At 32.6% G+C, this 20,678-nt stretch overlaps 3 protein-coding genes across 6 annotated transcripts; 1 reads left to right on the top strand and 2 right to left on the bottom strand.

The window, feature by feature from the left end:
- Positions 1-3,034: 3,034 nt before the first annotated feature.
- LOC101244009 (B3 domain-containing transcription factor ABI3) lies at positions 3,035-6,533 on the bottom strand. Its single transcript, XM_004242342.5, has 7 exons — positions 6,397-6,533; positions 4,828-6,269; positions 4,073-4,165; positions 3,874-3,974; positions 3,696-3,742; positions 3,521-3,597; positions 3,035-3,427 (listed from the first exon to the last, which is right to left on the bottom strand). Exons 2-7 carry the CDS (start codon positions 6,238-6,240, stop codon positions 3,296-3,298), a joined length of 1,863 nt encoding a protein of 620 aa, XP_004242390.1. The 5' UTR covers positions 6,241-6,269; positions 6,397-6,533; the 3' UTR covers positions 3,035-3,295.
- Positions 6,534-9,467: 2,934 nt separating this feature from the next.
- On the top strand, positions 9,468-13,211 carry ABI3 (protein). Of its 4 annotated transcripts, NM_001399151.1 has the most exons (9): positions 9,468-9,647; positions 9,769-9,835; positions 9,914-9,992; positions 10,207-11,555; positions 11,825-11,917; positions 12,021-12,121; positions 12,653-12,699; positions 12,795-12,871; positions 12,984-13,127. In NM_001399151.1, the coding sequence occupies exons 4-9, from the start codon at positions 10,257-10,259 to the stop codon at positions 13,104-13,106; spliced, it is 1,740 nt and encodes a 579-aa protein (NP_001386080.1). In that variant the 5' UTR covers positions 9,468-9,647; positions 9,769-9,835; positions 9,914-9,992; positions 10,207-10,256; the 3' UTR covers positions 13,107-13,127.
- Positions 13,212-13,979: 768 nt separating this feature from the next.
- LOC101244298 (probable pectate lyase 8) lies at positions 13,980-20,336 on the bottom strand. Its single transcript, NM_001318149.1, is given in 8 exon segments — positions 13,980-14,821; positions 14,967-15,105; positions 15,609-15,712; positions 15,788-16,259; positions 16,335-16,505; positions 19,354-19,428; positions 19,606-19,659; positions 20,144-20,336. Coding segments are annotated over 8 exon segments (1,305 nt in total). The 5' UTR covers positions 20,233-20,336; the 3' UTR covers positions 13,980-14,620.
- Positions 20,337-20,678: the final 342 nt, after the last annotated feature.

Here is a 20,678-nt window from a genome sequence, read left to right as displayed (position 1 = left end):
ACACTAAGTCGATATGTATCAGCAAGCACACTTGATGGCGCAGTTATTAAACTTATTGACTGATACATGATAACAATTTTCAAAAACTCTTGATACATTGGAAATCATATGATACACATATGATTCATGTATCAATGCATCAACTAACACGCTATAACACACTGAGTACTTATGTAGTAAACTTATTGTCTGTATGATAACAATTTTCAAAAATTCATGATACATATGGGATTCCTTTACTAAAATTTTTACTAATTTCAACAACAATGATTGCTGCTTCTTTTCTCTTCTTTTAGTGTATTTTGTCAACCTTTGATTCAGATGATTCGCCAAAATCTTTGTTCGAATTCTTCCGAACATTCATAAGTTCATACAAAGATTTTTTTCTATTTTCTTTCCAATTTTCATCGTCCGAATCATAAATACTTCTATTAGTAAAAGGATCCATTAATATGATGTAATAGAACAATGAACAAAAACAAAAAAAGAAAAGAAAAAAAGAACGAATGATGGAGTAAGAAGAAAAAGAAGACCTAGAGACGACTGATGTAATATAGCAATGAACAAGAAGAAAAGAATAAGAAAATAAGAACAGATGATGGATTAAGAAGAAGAAGAAGAACTATAGACGGATGATGGAGTACGAAGATGAAAAACCAGAGAACAATGGTCCAATTTTCAGAAATTTCAAATTTTTTGAATTTTGAAATTTAAAATTTTATATTAAATGTTGTGAAACGTTTTTAATTAAAATTAATAATTCAAAATTCAAAAAGTGATTCAGAAGATTGAGTGTTTTAGTGGAGAAAAAATAGGCATGATATTGAGAAAGTGTATTATAGGAGAGAGAAGACTATGTATCTCTAAACTTCTACTAAAATTAAAAAAAAAAAATTATGTAATATTTAAAAAAAAAAGAGAAAATTAGAGAATACTAAACTCTTCAAATTATCTTGAGCTCAACATTTAGAATTCTGGACGGAATGAATGAATTATCTATGTTTAGCTTTATTTTCGACACCCCTAATGATGGTCACTACATTGCTTAAACTTGAAAACAGTACAGACATACATTCAGTTTACAATTAACATTTAACCAAAATCTACAGATGATTCATTATTTTTTCTCTTAACTATCTAACTGTTTGATTTAACTTTAAATTGCGTGAAATAGAACGAAGGAGTACTAATATAATAACAGGGATGTGATAGAGATGAAAACCAGGAGAGTAAATACTTTTGTTGCAGATAGTTTAAAATAAATTATTCCCTGAATACAGTGCATACGTGAAGTCAGCTAAACGGTGCAATCCAGCGGTCCATTAATTTTAAAAAGATAAAATCTCCATGGATGACACAGGCACCTCAATTCTCTTTCTAAAAATAAAAGTTGAACAAACTGGGAAAATTGAGAAAATAAAAAAACAGACTCATTCTTTGCTAGATGTACCCATGTCTCCGTCAAATTTTACTTTAAAAAATTTATAATCAAACCATATTGTTATTGATATAATAATATTTGACATCTATGTTGTTTAATTTTTTAGATAGATGTACACAGATAATAAACAATTGGACTTATTTATATTCTTGTGAATGACGAATTATACAATGCTCATAAAGGTGGAAAATGATAAAATTGGTGAGGGGATTTATAAATGAGGTGAGGTTATGTTTATCACTTCAAAAAGAGGAAAAAGAAGGTTGGAGAGCTGTAATTTTGTCTTGATGCAGAGATGAAAATTAAAATAGCTTTGATAATTGGTTACTTTATTTAGCATGCTTTTTGCACAAACAAAATTTCGTCGTTTTCCCAATTTCAACACCATTGGTTCAGTTCTCCACCGTTACCACCAAGTAAAAACGGATAAATGTAAAATTATAAATAAAATACGAACTATTAAAAAATAATTATTAATATAATGAATTTATTCAGTTTCTCCTTTGAATTTCTGTGATGTGAGGGCTTTGTGACTATGTTATAATTTGAATATATTTGATTGCTAAAAATAATTGATCTACTTAAAATATTTCATGATTTATGATAGAATTAATCTTCAAAAATGTTTGATAGAAATTGAACTTATCTTAAAAGAGTAGCATACAATTAATTCCATGTGTACGCATGTATGGACAAAAGAAGAAAATAAAATGAGCCGTTTGTGTGACGAATGGAGAGGGGAAAAAGGATTTGATTTACTTGCTTATAGATTAAGATTACAAGAAAATTGGCAGTCGGTCCAATCTTATTATGAAAGAGATTTAAGCTGCTTGCTTCTGTCTTCTGTCATCAATGGAAAATATTAGACTCTAGAGTTTATCTTTTGTTATATAAAAAGCGAATGATATTTGAACGGAGTTGGAAGGACTGCTCGATCATTAATCAGATATTATTGATAGATATAAAAAAAAATTTACTGCGAGTGTCACAAATTTTATTACGCGTAATTCGAGTTTAGTTAGATATATTTCGGAGATGGAATGTTAAATAAGAAAGGAAGTAGCCGATATTTTGAACCATTGAGATGAGAACATGTGGCGTAAAAATGTGCTCGGTCGATGGGCACCAAGTTTTGCTTTTGGTGGTTTTGTATTTTTACTTTGGTCCAAGTTTCCCTTTGAAACAGAAACGTTGTTATACGTATCGACAATTTGAGTTTGTTCATGTCCCCTTCAGTTTTTTCTTCTTCTTTTGTCTTCTAAAATACACGAGAACTTTGTTTTGATGCTAAAGTGATGTTCACATATTTTATACACGAATTGCATTATCTATCGAAAATAATCTATTTATGCGATCGAAATTAAAATGAACTGACATACTTGTATGTTTGAAGTGAAGATCCAGAACAAAAGTACTCTTCGAAAAATAATCTGGAAGATAATTTTTACATTGTCGATGTATATAACTTTGCGATAAAAATTAGTCAAATAAGTCTCTCATATGATAATCTGGAAAATAGAGTAGTGATATTTACATCGTCGATGTATATTATCTTCAGATAGAAAATAATCAAATGCCGTTGATGGCATAAAATTCTTTGCAACTTAAACTAGATTATAATTGATGGTCATTACATAATCTAAACTTAGAAAAACATACATACAACACGTTCAGATTACAGAAAAAAGACAGCCCAATCCACAAAACATCCCGCATTTACGCACCGATTACAACTTACATATTTATCTACTACAAACACTTGAACCAAAATTCCAACATCTATACAGAGAAATCTAGTTTTACAATATCATACTCTTGACTCTTGATACTAATTTGGGAACTTATTGAGACTAATTATCTAACTGCTTGAGCAACTGGAGATGAGCTAATAGCAGCTGCAGATGACAACTTACGAGGATTTTTCTTCATTTGTTTTTTGCCCTCCGACTTTGGTCCATTCTGCCTCACTTTTACTCCTCGTATCAACTGATCAAACAATTTTAACTCTCAAATGATGAAATAATCACGCGCTTATATTGATAACAAAACTAAAGCACAATATTATATGTATTGACTTACGTATTTGCCGCACTTCATGTCAGCGTATATTACAATGAAATCGCCTTCTTGAAGTCCATTAGCTTTGACAAAATCACCTTCGCGAATAGGAAAAGAAGGCGCAATAAAACGTTACTTGCTACATTTTAATGAATTATGCAAACAAAAGCAAGAGAGGGATTGATTGTATCCGAACCTGTGTTTTCAAGAAGGTACATCCTGCTTTTGTTATTTGGCCAAAATCTGCGAAACAGAACACAAAAAGCAATTGTTATAAATAGAAGATGATTAAAATTGAACAAAAGGAAAACAATTGAATCGAGTAACGTAAATATAAGTAACTCGACAATGGAAATTATTCTTGGTCCAGGTACCTATATTTCATGTTCCAAACACGAGAAGTTCCGATATCTTCCATGGCAATTGAAATTCCATCTCTTGTTTCAAGATGTGGAAGATGACGTTCTGCTTCTTTCTGCTTATAAACAAAATTTTCAGTAATTCACTTGGTCACATTTTAATTACCAAATGCATATAGGTCCACCATTTTAAGATAATGTAAAATTTAAGTACCTTTGGCAAGACAATTCTTCCGAGATTGTTAACATCGCTTTGTTTCAGCACTTTTTGAAGGAGAAACTTCAGATTCTTCTCTGATTTAAATGCCTGTCGAACAACATCCAAACGAAATTTGAATAATATTCACATATACATACATATTGCTATAAATACTTGTCGAACTATTAAATTAGCCATTAGGAGATTGATTTAACTCATATTCACTAGGTCGGATCTAAGATTTCTTGGACATGGGTGCACCACTTAAGAAGGGGGAAATATTAAATGGAAATTAATCACTATTCCTCAATGTAAATAATTTAGCTTCCACCAAGTGCATCTTTCAGCCTTTCTGGAGCATCGGTGCCAAATACTAACATTAATTAGATCAATTTTAGAAAATATGTACATTACATACCTAAAATTGCGAATAATTCATGGTTACACGTGGCCTACAATTAAGGCGATAAATTGCCCCTGCATATTCACCATATGAGTGTGAAGGGTGATCCAAGAGCTCTTACAAGGGATGGTTTTTTTTCCACATTTATATTCCTCAAGCTTACCTATGTTCTATTTCTCTTCTAACAGCCAGATACTCTCTTATATTGATTTCGTAAAGTATATTTACGAGTTAACTTGTCCTATTTTCTAAGTTATTAATTCCACTTTTCAATGGATGGCGTCTAGTTATATTTTAGATGACTAATCATTTATACTGTTAAGTTATAAAAGTTTAAACTCGATAAGAAATTCGCGCCGAAACATACCTGTTTTTTGTCAGCCGAAGTTGAGACCTGCTTCTGCTGGTTCTGTGATTGCATAGCCGGCCTCTCCGGTGGAAGTGATTGTGAAACCATCGCCATTGGTGGAGAAGGCCAACATACCCAATTACCTGGATTGTTAGCTTGAGTCATTACACAATTATTAATCTCCCCAGCCATCATTACACTTTGCTCATTAGTAATTTGTCTTGGATTCCGAGCTTGGTGGCGATAATGATGTGGACGCAGTCGTCTCTGCCTAGCCATTCTGTTCTTCCTAGCTTCTTTAGTAGCACAAGATCCTAACCTTGGTACTATCTCACCATTCCCATCGAAAAGTTGATACGGATCATATTGAGCACCGAATAGAGACTGATCAGGCATAGCAACATTATTAGTACTATCATTCTCAGGAAATGGATTGTACTGAGACGTGGTCGCCATTGTAAATTGCGATGGAGACCAGGATTGAGATGTGTCCATGGGTTGATACTCTGCTGAAGCCGGTGAAGTTGCACCTCCACTCATGGTTTGACTATAAGGAGGCGGAAATAAACCTCCGTTTGAATAAGGATCACTAGTGTACCCCTGTATTGGCCCTGTCATTATAGGGGTACTCGAATCGGGGAATGGTGCATTTGGAATCCACTGAGGTGGATAAAAACAAGCATTTGGATCAAAGTTATAAGGGACAGAGTTTTGAAGAGCTTGTTGATTAATGGCTTCAGCTTCTCTCATTTGTTTCTTTTGCAATCTATGTTGTTCAACCCAATCAAGAATGAGTCTTAACAGCTGTTTTTTCCCCTCTTTAGTACTTCCCAATCGTTTCGAAGCACTTTCAATTGTCGAACGTTTAAGCTTAATACTCCTCATATCTTCAGCACAAATGTAATCTCTGTTTTGCTTTAGCCATTCGAAAAACATAAGTGCAAGCTCACTATCCCCTTGAAAAAAAGAAAACCCCTGATCGTCGTCTTCTTGTGGTAGTAGTTGTTGTTGCTGCTGCTGCTGCTGCTGCTCCTGAGGATTTTCATTATGAAGAAATGAAATCATAGGGTCAAGAAACTCATTAACATCGATATATCCAACATTATCCATGACGTTTAGACATTCTTGATCACCAATTGTATCGATTTTTTTATCGAAATCTTGTTCATCAGCATCAGATTTTAGAACCACCCCAGAAGATGGATCAGATTCAGTAGGAGGGGAAAAGGAAGTTGACGATGAAGAAGACATGCATGGAAAATCTTGAAGAGAAGTAAAATCAGTAGAGAAATTTTCATTTAGCCAAATATCTGTTTCATCCATAGGATCAAAATCAGTACAATCATGCTGCTGCTGCTGCTGTAGCATTTGAATATCCACCAAATTAGTATTCTCATTTTCATTATCAACACCATGTAACTCTCTCTCCATTTTTCTTTGTTTCTACCAAAAACTCAACACTGCAAAAATAGTACCCATTTTTCAGATTAAAAATCCTTCATTTGCACAACTTTCGTTACTAACGAAGCTAGCGCAACAAAATTTAAAAAAAATAAATAAATTTAAAGAAAAAGATGGGCAATGTACCTGATTAAGAATTCGGTCTTCTTATCTCTCTTCAAGTGGATTTTGCAACATAAACCATCTGAACTTTGTGAATTTTATATATTATATACACACACAAAAAAAAGTACAGTAATACCAAATCTGAAGAAAGCGACAGTTCTTGATTTATATATATATATATATATTTAAGGCCTCTTATTAATATTAAAATAAAAATACCATTAACCAAAACTGAAAGCAAGCACAACAACTCTTACAGAAACAGTACCACCGTAGAAATTTGAACAAGGGCAAAGGAAGTGAAGTGTGGGTAAAAGAAGTAAGTTAATCAGACAAAAAAGAGTAACAAACTTGTCTGATACAGAGGTTTTTGATTTTGAAACTTTTTTTTGTTGAAAGAGATAATTAACAGCGGTTAGTTTTTTTTCTAAAAGAGAAAACCAGGAAGAGGAAAACTTGGTGCTGATAGTTAAGAAAAAAATGGTTGCCGGATTATACGGCATACGTGAAGTCATCTGAATGGTGGAATCCAGCGGTCCATTTATTAAAGAAAATGCTCATCGATGAAACAGGCACCTCAATTCTCTTTGTAAAAAATAAAATGGATTGGACCGACTGAGAAAAATGTAATTTATTTTGTAATGAGAAAAAAAGAAACATAATTAAGCAGCTCATTTCTCTTTGCTCTGCTCATTAAACTTTGTCGCCATTCGAGACTGTTACGGTGCACTTCTTCAGCCTCTTCTTTTCTTTGTTCTATACAATGAATCCGACGAGAAACCTCGTCGTAATATAATTGTCGAATCGTTGAGATTTTAATTATAAAATTTTTTATATAATTCCTTCTTTTAATTAAATTCAAACGTTCAGATAAAAAAACAAAAGACACACGAGTACTGCAAAGAATTTTTGAACTTGAATAATTCAAACTTAAAAATATTTATTTGTATTAAACTTTAAGTATTTATTTAATTTGAATAAATTTTAATTATGGACATGTTATTTTGTGTGGATGATTGTTATAAATATTAATAACTACTTATTATCATTGTTATTTATTACTTATTTATTTATTAGCCATTATCATCCATTAATTTTATAGTCAATTGCTATTGTTAGATTTATCGATTTTATAATTTTCTTTGAGATGATAAATACGAATATTAATAGAAAATGTTAAAATTTTAATTGCATTAATCCAATGACATTGGGTCCAATGAGATATGAGATTGAGGGACATTGACAAAACATACTCAATTATCTCTAAAGGAACATATTTATTGGTAATTAAATTAATTACTATTATTGATATTATTATATAATTATATCACTTTTTGTTATTACTGCTCTCACTATCTGGCTATTGCCATATTTTGCACTATTAGAAATTGGCTACATATATACATATAGTTAATTATAAGAGAGAAAAAAAATTAATCGAAGAAGAATTGTCTATAAAAATAATTTAATATATATTCTTAAATTTATAAATTTTATACTAGATAAAATTTAGATATCAGATGTAAAGTAAAAAAAGACTAATCTTGTATTAGTTAATAAGAAAAAATAAGTTAAATACGTTATCATGGTTCATTTATATATCATTCGTTAAAATTTAATTTTTATTTTTAAAAAATTTCATTCATATTTAATTATTATATATAATTATACAATTCAGATAATTTTTTTGACATGGAGCAAGGAATTATTTTTAATAGTGTGAAACACCTAAATTGGTCAGAAGTGAAGAAATAAGTGTCTGCAAGAGAAAAAAAGTTAATCGAAAAAGAATTGTCTATAAAAATAATTAAACATATTTTCAAACTTATAAATTTTTATACTAGATAAAACTTAGAATCAGACGTAAAGTAAAAAAGACTAGCCTTGTATTAGTTGGTAAGGAAAAATAAATTAAATATGTCATCATAATTCATCTATCATTTGTCAAAATTTAGTTTTTATTTTTTAAAAAAACTCATTCATATTATATTATAAATAATTATACGATTCAGATAATTTTTTTGATATGGAGCAAGATTATTTTTAATAGGGCGAAACACCTAATTGGTCAGAAGTGAAGAAACAGGTGTCTGCAAGAGAAAAAAAGTTAATCGAAGAAGAATTGTCTATAAAAATAATTAAACATATTTTCAAACTTATAACTTTTATACTAGATAAAGCTTAAGTAAGAAAGACTAGCGTTGTATTAGTTGGTAAGGAAAAATAAATTAAATATGTCATCATGATTCATCTATATATCATTCGTCAAAATTTAATTTTTATTTTTAAAAAACTCATTCATATTATATTATCATAATTATACGATTCACATAATTTTTTTGATATGAGCAAGAATATTTTTAATAGGGCGAAACATCAAGATTGGTCAGAAGTGAAGAAACACGTGTCTGCAAGAGAAAAAAAGTTAATCGAAGAAGAATTGTTTATAAAAATAATTAAACATATTTTCAAACTTATAAATTTTATACTAGATAAAGCTTAAGTAAAAAAGACTAGCGTTATATTAGTTGGTAAGGAAAAATAAGTTAAATATGTCATCATGGTTCATCTATATATCATTCGTCAAAATTTAATTTTTATTTTTGAAAAAACTAATTCACATTATATTATTATAATTATACTACGATTCAGATAATCATTTTAATATTGAACAAGAAATTATTTTTAATAGGGCAAAACACCTAGATTGGTCAGAAGGAAAGAAGGAAAGAAACAGGTGTCTGCGAGAGAAGAATGCACACAAAACTCCCTATAACAACAAATTAAACTCTTCTATCTATTTTCACATTACTAAATTTTCCAAAATCTTTTTATGAAAGAGAATTGACCTGCTTCTCTTATCAATGGAGAATATAAAATAAAATAAATCCTTGATAAATACAAATTTACACTGAATTTTACTAATTAATTACAAAATTTATTCATCGCTAATTTCTATTCGCCCAAAATGACCACCGCTGGATTGAACCATTCAGGTTAGAGTACATATGGCCTAATTTGGTGGTGAAATAAAATAATATACGCACCAAGTTTTCTCTTTGGTGGTTTTCCTTTTCTCTCTCATTTTTTAAAATAATATATATATCTTTACAAAAATATAATCTTCATATTGAAACAACTTCTCACAACAGGCCATAGTTGTTGTTGAAGTTTGGTATTGTTTTTGTCTGAATACATACTTGAAGTACTTGCTATTATGCTTTAAAGATTCTTGTATAGTGTTATATGCTATTGCAAAATCAACTTTAATGGTATTACTTTTTGAGTTTTGTTTGATTTGTAAGTAGTTTTATTGTACTAATTACTATTTGTTAAAAGGTACCATCAAAAACTTAAAAGTACTAATTACTATAAGTATTTTTTGTTGGTTAGGTAGAGAATTTTATGTTGCAAAAACTAAGAGAGAAATGATCAACAAGACCTACTTCTTGTAACTTAGGTTAGCTTGCTTCCATGTGTTCGTATTTTTTATGAGTAGAGTTATTTGTTACTCGTTGATGGTGGTGGAATATGACAGGTATCTCGTGGAATTAGTCGAGTTTTTAGTTCAAATAACTTCGCTTGCTTTCATAGAGTTACCTTGTCGATGGTCGCAGGTATTTCATGAAATTAATTGACTTTTTAGTCCAAACAACTTAGCTTCCTTCCTTATATGTGCTATCTTGGTAGAGAGAGTTACTTGTTACCCTTCCTGGTGGAAGAGTGCAGGTATCTCGTGAAATTAGTCGAGATACGCGTAAAAACAAAGTTAACTTAGCTTAATCAGGTAAATTTGCCCATTTCTCTCTAATTTTTTTTTTTTTGGTTTAGGCAGAGTGAAGCTTGCTAGCTAGTAAGAAGTTGTCAAGTCAAAATCAAGAATGAAAAGGGAGTTAAATGATGTTTATTATGGTGGCAACAAAGAAGATGTGCATGGATTTGAGAATATTAATATGGTGCCTACTGATTTTGATCCTATGGATGATACAGATATTTGGTTAAATGGAAATTTCTCTAATGATTTTACTTCTCTTCAAGATTTTCCATGCATGTCTTCTTCATCATCAACTTCCAATTCCCTTCCTACTGAACAATCTGATCCATCTTCTGGTTGGGCTGTTCAAAAATCTGATGCTGATGAGCAAGATTTCGACACAATTAGTGATCAAGAATGTCTAAATGTGATGGATTTAATCGACGGGGATCATGAATTTCTTGACCCTATGATATCTTTTTTCAATCAACAACAAAAAGAACAAGCAAATGAGGAGCAAGTGTCTATTTTTCAAGGGGATAGTGAACTTGCACTAATGTTTTTGGATTGGTTAAAGCAAAACAAAGATAACATTTCTGCTGAAGATATGAGGAGTATTAAGCTTAAACGTTCGACAATTGAGAGCGCGTCGAAACGATTGGGAAGTACTAAAGAAGGGAAAAAACAGTTGTTGAGACTCATTCTTGATTGGGTTGAACAACACAGGTTGCAAAAGAAACAAATGAGAGAGGAACAGAGTATCCAAAACTCTGCCCCTTTTAACTTTAATAATCCAAATGCTTGCTTTTATAATGCCTCGTTCACCGATTCGTCCTCTGTAATGACAGGGCCAATACAGGGGTACTTTGGTGATCTGAATTCTAATGGATCTCTATTCGTGCCTCCGTATAATCAAACAATGAGTGGAAGTTCAACTTCTCAGTCCTGGTCTCAGTCGCAATTTATAATGGCGAACGCTTCTCAATACAATCGATTTCCTGAGAATAATATTACGAATAATGTTGCTATACCTGATCAGCCTTTATTCAGTGCTCAATATGATCAGTACCAAATTTTCGATGGGAGCGGTGAGAGATTGGCAAGGTTGGGCACTTGTGCTACTAAAGAAGCCAGGAAGATCAGAATGGCTAGGCAGAGACGAGTACCATTGCATCATTATCGTCATCAGACTCAGAATCAAAGACAAATTAGTAATGAGAAAAGTGTAATGATGGGTAGAAAGATTAATAATTGTGCAATATCTCAAGCTAACAATCCAGGAAATTGGGTATATTGGCCTTGTGCTGCTGCTGCTCCGCCAATCGCCATGGTACCATTGGCTGATACTCCGCAATCACTTCCTATGGAGAGGTCACCCGTGCAATCACAGAAACATCAGAAACACGGTTCAACAGACAAAAGACAGGTTGGTTTCGGCCAAAATATTTTTCGAGTTTAACTTGTATACACTAACAGTAACTTTGGAAGAAAATGAGTTGGGGATATACAAGATCGGGAGTCGAACCCTCACTAACAAGGTTAGAGATCAGGTAGTCCGTTCAACCACATGGGCTATTAGGATCCCCATTCACATGTTGTGTATATAAATTTTAAATCACCCGCTATAGTAATTGTAAAGATCAATAATATATATGTGTCAGACGCTTTAAATTTCGTGTGGATGTTCTTCGACAGGCTTGCAAAACAGAGAAGAATCTCAAATTTCTCATGCAAAAAGTGCTGAAGCAAAGTGATGTTGGCCATCTAGGAAGAATTGTGTTACCAAAGGTACTCTAGTTAACGTCATCATAAATTGTGATACATATATTCCCATTTGTTAATTATAATATGAATGATTTAGTCGATAACTGAAAATTTTGTTTATAAGTAGAAAGAAGCAGAAAGTCATCTCCCGCAACTTGAAACAAGAGACGGAATCTCAATTGCCATGGAAGACATTGGGACTTGTCGTGTTTGGAACATGAAATATAGGTACACTTACTCGAAATAATCATTTATGATCAAGCTATCTTTTATTAACTTTGCTCGATTCAATTGTTTTCCGTTAATTTATAGTCATCTTGCTTGGTTTTATCGGCTTTTAGTTAAGGTGTGAATGTGAAATTGAGGGAAAAGAAAATTTTGAAAAAAGTTGCTTTTTCCAAAGGTACTTTATCCATCATTGGATAAGAAGATTATTGTGCTTATCTATAGAAGTACTTCTTCTCACTCTTAAATAGTTGGAAAGAAAGTGTTATCCTTGCATCGTCGTTGCTGCTCAGCTTCGGATTTGGTCAAATGACCTGATTTATTTTTTCCTGAAGGGTAAATGCTTGAAACAGTATTTTCCGAACAGACACTGGCTTTCACAAATAAGACTTCTCGCACCTATTCAGTCTCTTTACTTGTATAAATTAAAGGCTTTGTTTCAGTTTTTCACACACCGAAATATTTGGAAACTCGCACATTGCATTTCTGCAAATTTTTACATCATTAATGACAATTTTTGTGTTCTGTTTTTAGATTTTGGCCAAATAACAAAAGCAGGATGTACCTTCTCGAGAACACAGGTTTGAACACAATTGACCCAGCTTTTGCGTAGGATATCTATTTATATATAGTACTAAGTAATTTTTTATTGTTATCTTTTTCGCGATTCTTGAAGGTGATTTTGTCGTAGCTAATGGACTTCAAGAAGGTGATTTCATAGTAATATACGCCGACATAAAGTGTGGCAAATATGTAAGTCCATACTTATATATAGTGGTTTAGTTTTGTTATCACTTGAAGCGTGTAATTATCTCTGTCATTTGAGTTTAAATTGTCGAAATATATATATATATATATATAACAGTTGATACGAGGGGTAAAAGTGAGGCCGAATGGAGCAAAATCAGATGGCATGCAGCCAGCAAAGAAAATTGTTCGTAAAATAGCTGCTGTTGCGTCATCTCCATTTGCACAAGCTGTTGGATAGTCCAGGAAAAGAGAAATCAATCTCAAACAAGTGAGTTTGCTGTGATCATTTCTTCATTCTTTCCTTTTTTTTTTACAAATTAGTACTTCATTTTGTTAAATAGAATTATCTATAGATGACCCTGACTCATGCAAATGACATGTTTAAGGGGTTCGTAATTGTTTGCAAGGATACTGTCACATATATGTATATGTTATAATCTGAATGTGTGGTATCATTTCCTTGCTTATCAATGTAATGACCACCATCGGTTGTAATTTAGTTTAAGTTGATATACTTTGAGATTTCAAAGAACTTCCGTGCTGTCTTATTTGCTCTAGCTAGTAGCTATGTATGTAGGTGTCAAATGGGTGGGGTTCGATTGGATTAGCTGGTCAAAATTCAACTCGCGCGATTATTACCAAGTTATAACTGTGTTATTTGTTGTTTTATAAATTTTTTTAATATCTAATAAAATTAAATTATTTTTTCCTTATTATGGATAGATATAAAACATCAAATAAATAAAAGATTGATTTTTGAAAATATTTTGACAAAATTTCTCATGGATTAATTTGGGCGAGTTGTTAGACCAAATTTTGATGGGTGGAAATGGCCTGAGTTAATAATTTGGCAGGTCAATAACAAGATTGTTTGTTTAGACGGAATGATCTTTTGGCTTTCCTTTACTTTCATTTTATTAGATTGGAATGAGGTTTAAACTCTCCTCAACACGGCTAAATATGAAATCCGGCAACTTAAACAAGGACAGTGAATCGAAAGATTGTAATTACCATCATAATCAGTAAACATGCAGAAAATAGGAGGGGAGAAGGACTGGAGACATATAAATTTGAAGCGGAATCCATAGGAATTACATATGTATAATATATCATATTTTATAAGGATAACAATTACAATAATATTTTGAAGCTGAACATCTACAACAAGAAAGAAACCTAAAAATTGGACTTGCATAACTTTTATCCTTCTTTATTTTAACAATCTTTCTGTTTCTGATACCATGAGATAAAATTTTGGTGAAATGGTATGTAGGATATGGACAAGAAAAAGAAGACAGCATCTCAGAAACTTCTCCAGAGATACTCGAATTATATCTCTCGGGGAGTTGGGGAGGTTGAGGACGGGGTACATTAAGACAAGTGGAATGGACAAACAGGTGCAAAATCAATGTAGTGTTTCAAGAACCTTATATTCAAGAGCTAAGGCAGATTCAAGATTGTCCGCTCTTTGAAATATGAGTTCAGAATTTAATATTTATACAACATTTTAGGATTTCTCACATATATATTAAAGGTTTTAAGCTGATAATGGTGGGTTAAATTGAACCCATCCTTAATATTATGTGTCCTCCCCTGCTCAAAAGGTGATTAGGGGCAGACACAAACTAAGAGATGAAAGATAATCAGAGAAAATTGGCTTAGAATGTTGAATTCAATGGATAGGTAAAGATGATGTGATGGTGTGGTTTGTGATCACTAGATATGTTGATGTGCTTGACATCAACATTTGTGTCAAGAAAGTGCACCAGCATTCGAGGTAATCATTCCGACCAAGGAAGAGGACTTCGCAGCTAAGCTTGAGGCTCTTGCATAGCTGCCTGGAGCAGCACGTCCCGATGCAGTAAAGTATGCTCCATTCAACAAAAGGTCTCCCACTGATCTCCAGTTCCACTGTCTCCATGATCCTTCCCATGGTTCCACTCTTTTTGTCACCTGGTGACCCAATTCCATATATTTCAATAATATTCTAAGGTTAGGCTTTACCTTCCTTACTTGTAATGTGTTGTGCCGTGCTCGAGTGGTTTATTTACAACAAAAAAAAAAAATCAGTCCAAGTATGCTTAGTTTTGAACTGTACCTCTTTGGCAAAAGGGTTCACTGGGGCAAGGTATCTGTTACCCTGGCTGTTAATTGTAGGAGCAGCACTGCCACCAATGGCATACATCTCCCAGTGCGTGTAGTCATTGTTCACCACATGGAAATAGCCATGCCTACATCTGCGATTAATTATGTCGTACTATTGTTAGTCCAAGAAAACATGGAGTATAACAATCATGATCACGCCTTGTCAATCATTACCATTTATGTGATTCTAGTTTTGGGGGTTAAAAGTTAGGTGAAGACCAATTTCTTTACATAGTATCTTAGCATGGTCCATCTCCATTATTGCTTACCGATGTTGGGTGTGCAGGGCGGCCATCGCCCATCTCCATTATTGCTTCTAGATGTTGGGTATTCTTATAAAATTGGCCACTCTCTAGATGTTTAGCTTTGAGTGTGATGTGGGAGTGTTGTAGAGTTCCACATTGGATGAAAAATGAATGGGTGGCTATTTAAAGTGAGTGTGATGTGCGAGTGTTGTAGAGTTCCATCATAGCTAAACTTTAGGAGTTGATTTAGATCAAAAAGATACGTTTTTTCACAGTACCGCAAACATCAGTAATTTACTAAATCAGATAACTGTTTTTATAAAAACTATTCAGGATTTTCAGATTGATACCTTGGCATTCTCTGGATGAGGCCCTCACCGAAATGGTTGAAGGCAATAGTCACCTGCATAACCTTATCTCTTACATAGGTATCACTGTGCCCCAATAAAATCACCTACAGATAAGTTGGATTAATGAATAATTAGTCTTTAAACTAAAGTATCAAATGTTGTTTTAGTTGAAAATTGACCTCATTGTGATGGGTGAAGTAATTGTTTGAAATGGTAATTGCAGTTGAACCCATAATAGCATCAACGAGACCATCAGCACAATTAGAAAGAGAGTTGTGATCAACCCAAATATGGCTTGAACCGAAAATGGAAATGGCATCACCATCAGCCATAGTCCTCCAACCATAATGTGATGGTGAGCTTCTAACCAAGGCATTACCAGTTGGTTTACAATCATGAATGTGGAGACCATGAATGATAATATTAGTAACAAATTGGATAGTAATACAAGCCCCATTCGCGATATGCACGTTCACACCACGAGCATCTATTGTTTTGAAACTATTCATGATCAGTTCTTGCTTAAGTGTGATGTGCATATCACGTTTAAACACTATCCACAATGGCTCATCTTGAATTACAGCATGACGGAGTGTTCCAGGTCGGGGATTTACTGGATCATCATCACCCGAGTCAGTAACAACATAAAACCTGCACGCAGAGGTAGATTTAGGATTTATAGAAAGCTATACACCACGCTCTGAATTTGCCTCTGAATATATATACCTGCCATCTCGGCCACCAATAGCGTTACGTCCAAAACCAATTGAACAGTCAGCTAAGCGTCTGCGATTACGTTGCCAATTGCGATCGCATCGCCAACAATCATCAATAGGATTTCCCGTCCTACATGAGAAGTAACCCAATTTCCTCCTCTCTGTGCTATTCCTAATGCTCCTATACAGAAACACAAGAAAGATGAGAGTTCAATTTTGTCGAACAAAATTAATTAGGCACTCAGCCTCAATGTAATAATTGATTTAGGGTAAGATGTTTTCTGGACTGATTCTACAAGATACATATCACCTCCCAACAGCAAATTTAGAACAGATATTAGGTAACTCTGTCCACCAAATTTAGAAGAGATGAAAAAAATCTATCTAATATTCTTTACCTAAAATCTAAAGATTTTTTACCACTTCCTCACTATTAGGTCACACCTTGAACACTAAATTTTATTCCAAATTATGTAAAAGACACAAACAAAATCTCACATGTGACTAATTTGATGTGTATAGTATAATAAGACTTTTTGGAGGGATCAAGTTGACCCACTCAAAAATGTCTTATAGGGGGAAGTTAAAAATATATGTAATGTGATAAATAAATAAACAGTAGATAAAAAGAATACGGTCAATACGGAAATAGTACTTATTTCTATCATTCCATGTAATAATAATAAAAAGAATATCTAAAATATATGCACATGCAAAGGTGGGGAGATAAATGCATGATGTGTCGGTAGGAGAAACTATTTATTGATTAGGCAAAAGTCATTTAATATATGGTTATGGGCTTTGTCAGTACAGCCAGCTGCTGCATCCCTCAATTTGGAGCCCAGATCTCGTATCTTCTTACCGCTCTACTAACTTCTCAGGCCATTTGCCAGGCTGGGATAGGGGACAAAGACACGATGTTATGTGCCCTACGATAAGTGGGGATGTAAATTGGCCAAATTCATCGTCAAAAGATTATTCTACGTGGCTCCTCTTATGCATACATATGTTACCAAGAGATTGTATAACATGAATAATAAAAAAGATAGTTCAGTCTGTACAAAGCATTCTGCATTCACGTAGAATCCTAAAATAGATTGTAATTAAGAAAAATATGACTATAATTAAATTTTTTTTATTCTAACTAAAAAAATGATTCCAGATATTCTTTTGACCGTTGTATATAATAAAAATGTTATTATAGTAGATAAGGACTATTATAGAGAAACTTAGTTGTATATGAATTCTCACCGTCAATAGTACTCCGTCTAAGTAACATGAATATGAACAAATATAATTGCACCTAACAAGCATTATAATGTGCCCCTTCATGTAAAACCACCTTCAGCCTCTACCAGAAGCATGGATACACGTGAATGAAAAAGACTCGATAGATAATATATAATGTGGCTATATATGATGAATAAATCTCCTAGCAGGAGTATGTGAAGACCAAGTGGATTAGGCAGGGGATTGCAAGTATGCTAACTTATAACTTATTCTAATATGGCCTTTCTAATCTATGATGATTAACACTAAACCAAAAAGGTACTTTGTAGTTTGGACCAATATATTGCTACAACATTATCATGACTCAACTTCAAAGTAAAGTTTATAAAATAAAAATTGTCCAAGATCATCTCATCCTTTTAGAATTGATATGGAACTCAAGTAATCAATAATATCTGTAATCAATTTTACTAACCACATAATAACTCCTCTGACACGAATCCTAATCGTTAAGGACAAATTCACAGGATTGGTGAGATGATTTAAGAATTGTTAATTACTGGGGCTTATAAAAGCTGGCATAGCTAGATAGCCTGTGGCATTTGCATGTGCAATATGCCTCATAGGCAGTCTAATGATAATCAGAGTAACTTCTTTTGACTGTCAGCAAGAGATGAATTTGGAAAGGGAATCGCAGAAGAACGGAAGCAGAGGGAATTGTATTGGAACGGTTCGGTAGGTGAGATATTAAAGACAACTGCTGCATTGCTTTTAATTTTGTGGGTGATGTGTAGATATCGTGGCTGACTAATCACAAATTTTGGATAGACAGACAAACGATTTTTTTTTTAATGGGGGGCTTTTTCCTATTTTATAGATCCTAAACAGTAGATATAAACTTTTCACTATGGGTCGATTTTGAATCACATTTGACATATAAAAGAAGTAACTACTTAATTGGTTTGATTATATAAAATTTTACTTTATTATTGAGAATTTGATTTACTATTTTATGGTTTTCGCTTCAATTTCTCCTTCCTCATCCCTATGATTATAAACTTAGCTTCCTTCAATAAATCTTATGCATATGAATTTGAATTTGGTGGATCAAAGATTCGATAATTAATCTAAAAGGTCAATGTAGTCTTTTTACAACAGGTTAAAATTTGAATTCGATTTATTATGCTAATTATTCTTTGTCTGGTTGTGAATTGTGTTATATCTTTAACAATTTCCTTAATATAAATTTTAAAAAAAGTATAGATATATATAGTAAAGAAATATTACTTTTATTTGCATAAAATTATAATTTTTCGGGAAAAGGAGATTTAGACAAAACTCCTTTATTGACATAGCATCGTCACCGGGTGTGGGGTACTATCTATCTCTCTGTTCAACCTATTTATGATTGAAATATCATTTTCCTCTAAAAGACTTTTAAGAGATTGTTTCGTTTGAAGATAAATTATTTTAAAATTAATTATAGTAAGATAAATTATGATGAATTAATTATGTTGAGACTTTGAAATTATTTTAAGGAATACTAAAAAGTCATCTCAGAATTATTTTTTAATGCATCGTACCAAACTAGTCCTCAGTTTGTACTTTGTTTTTCTACAAAAGAGTAATGACGCGGTAAACATTGGACGCCTTTTAATCATAAATAACTCAATAAAGGCTCTCTATGGAGTAAATCATCACTAACTGAAAACACATTAATGTTAAAGGATAACTAATCTGGAAACAGTTTTTCCGCATAACATTTTTATATGGGATTGCTAAAGACAGAATAAACTTACATATCCACCATGGAAGCAATGGCTTCTGGATCATCTTCAGCATGTTCATGCCTAAGTTCATCGTTTCCACTTAACCTGAAAAACTTAAATCATGTAAAAAAAAAAAAAGTAAACTGGATCGCAATTACAGAGTTAACAGAACCAGATATTTCCAGATCCGATCAGTCAAATTCTTCTCTAATTCAATTGCAAAGTTAGTACAGTACTCGAAGAAGTAAAAGCGATAAAGGCGGAAAACAAAATGAAGTTAACCTGTTCGTCATAGTCGAGTTACTTAAGCTCTGAAATTGCTCTGCTTGTTCAATACTGATGATGAAAAATTCAAAATCTAATGAGTAAAACTGAGTAAAAAGTAGCTCCATCTTCGAATCGAAAAACCGAAACACAGTCGATAAGAATGGAGAATTTACTCCAGCACTGCTCAAATGTCAAAGTTAACAAAGAGGAATTGAAGTATTTAAATTCTATAATAGAAAAACAGAATCACTGATAGTAGCAATGGCGTAAATTCCAGAAAATCAGGTATTGAATTAACCTTATCGCAGCTCAAATGCCAAAATTACCAAAAGGAATCTCATGAAAGGAGTAATACAACTACTAAATCGAATTGATCGGAAAAAATACACAGAAACAGAGATGATAAGAATGACACAATTTACAGAAAATCCGAAATTATACTAAACTACATCGCTGCTCAAATGCATAAATTAAATTTCATATTAATCGAATTAATTTGCTTCCACATTGTAGAAAAAATTGCTACTAAAAACGTAATGAACGGCCCGAATACCTGTTATCGGCCGAAGAGTTGATGAATAGTACGATCACAATCAGCAATTGAAGAAAACACAAACATGATAATCTCAGAGCAGCTGCCATGGCGAAGTTATCTCTAGAATTCGCCAATTTTTCTTTCTGTTTTGGGCAAAACAGAATGTGGCTAATTTATATTATGAACGGAATGAAAGCTTGAAGAGAAGAAACGTTTATATAGGGCTGCAAGTAAGAGACAGAGGTACCATTCATTAGTTGTCCAACTTTTGATATTGTTCATTATTGGAAAGAAAAAGGCTAATAAAACTCTCAACTTTAATTTATTCATTAAAAAAATATATATTTGCATGTTTAATAAATTAATAGTTAATCTAAATTAAAGTTTTATCCATGCAATCAAATATCATTTGTCTTTTTAAGGTTTAATCTTAAGAATATTTGCTTAAAACTTTTAGAGCTTCTATAAACCTCTCACCTAATTAATGTTCAAACTTAATTTCTCTTTAGTCCGAACAAATTCAAGTCCGGAGCTTTAAGGTTATAAAATATTT

The sequence above is a fragment of the Solanum lycopersicum genome, chromosome 6 (assembly GCF_036512215.1).
Source record: "Solanum lycopersicum chromosome 6, SLM_r2.1".
Classification (NCBI taxonomy): domain Eukaryota; kingdom Viridiplantae; phylum Streptophyta; class Magnoliopsida; order Solanales; family Solanaceae; genus Solanum; species Solanum lycopersicum.
Note: the sequence above shows the minus strand (reverse complement) of the source record. Positions and strands in the feature narration are given on the sequence as shown.

Bases quoted from the DNA above. Each gene is read 5' to 3' on its own strand.
- LOC101244009 (XM_004242342.5), bottom strand. From the start codon at position 6,240: ATGGAGAGAGAGTTACATGGTGTTGATAATGAAAATGAGAATACTAAT. The intron at 4,166-4,827 runs GTATGTTTCGGC...GTTGTTCGACAG, and splicing joins CTTCGGCTGACAAAAAACAG to GCATTTAAATCAGAGAAGAA. The intron at 3,598-3,695 runs GTTCGGATACAA...CTATTCGCGAAG, and splicing joins GTACCTTCTTGAAAACACAG to GTGATTTTGTCAAAGCTAAT.
- ABI3 (XM_019214144.3), top strand. From the start codon at position 10,257: ATGAAAAGGGAGTTAAATGATGTTTATTATGGTGGCAACAAAGAAGAT. The intron at 11,918-12,020 runs GTACTCTAGTTA...GTTTATAAGTAG, and splicing joins GAAGAATTGTGTTACCAAAG to AAAGAAGCAGAAAGTCATCT. The intron at 12,122-12,652 runs GTACACTTACTC...TTCTGTTTTTAG, and splicing joins GTTTGGAACATGAAATATAG to ATTTTGGCCAAATAACAAAA.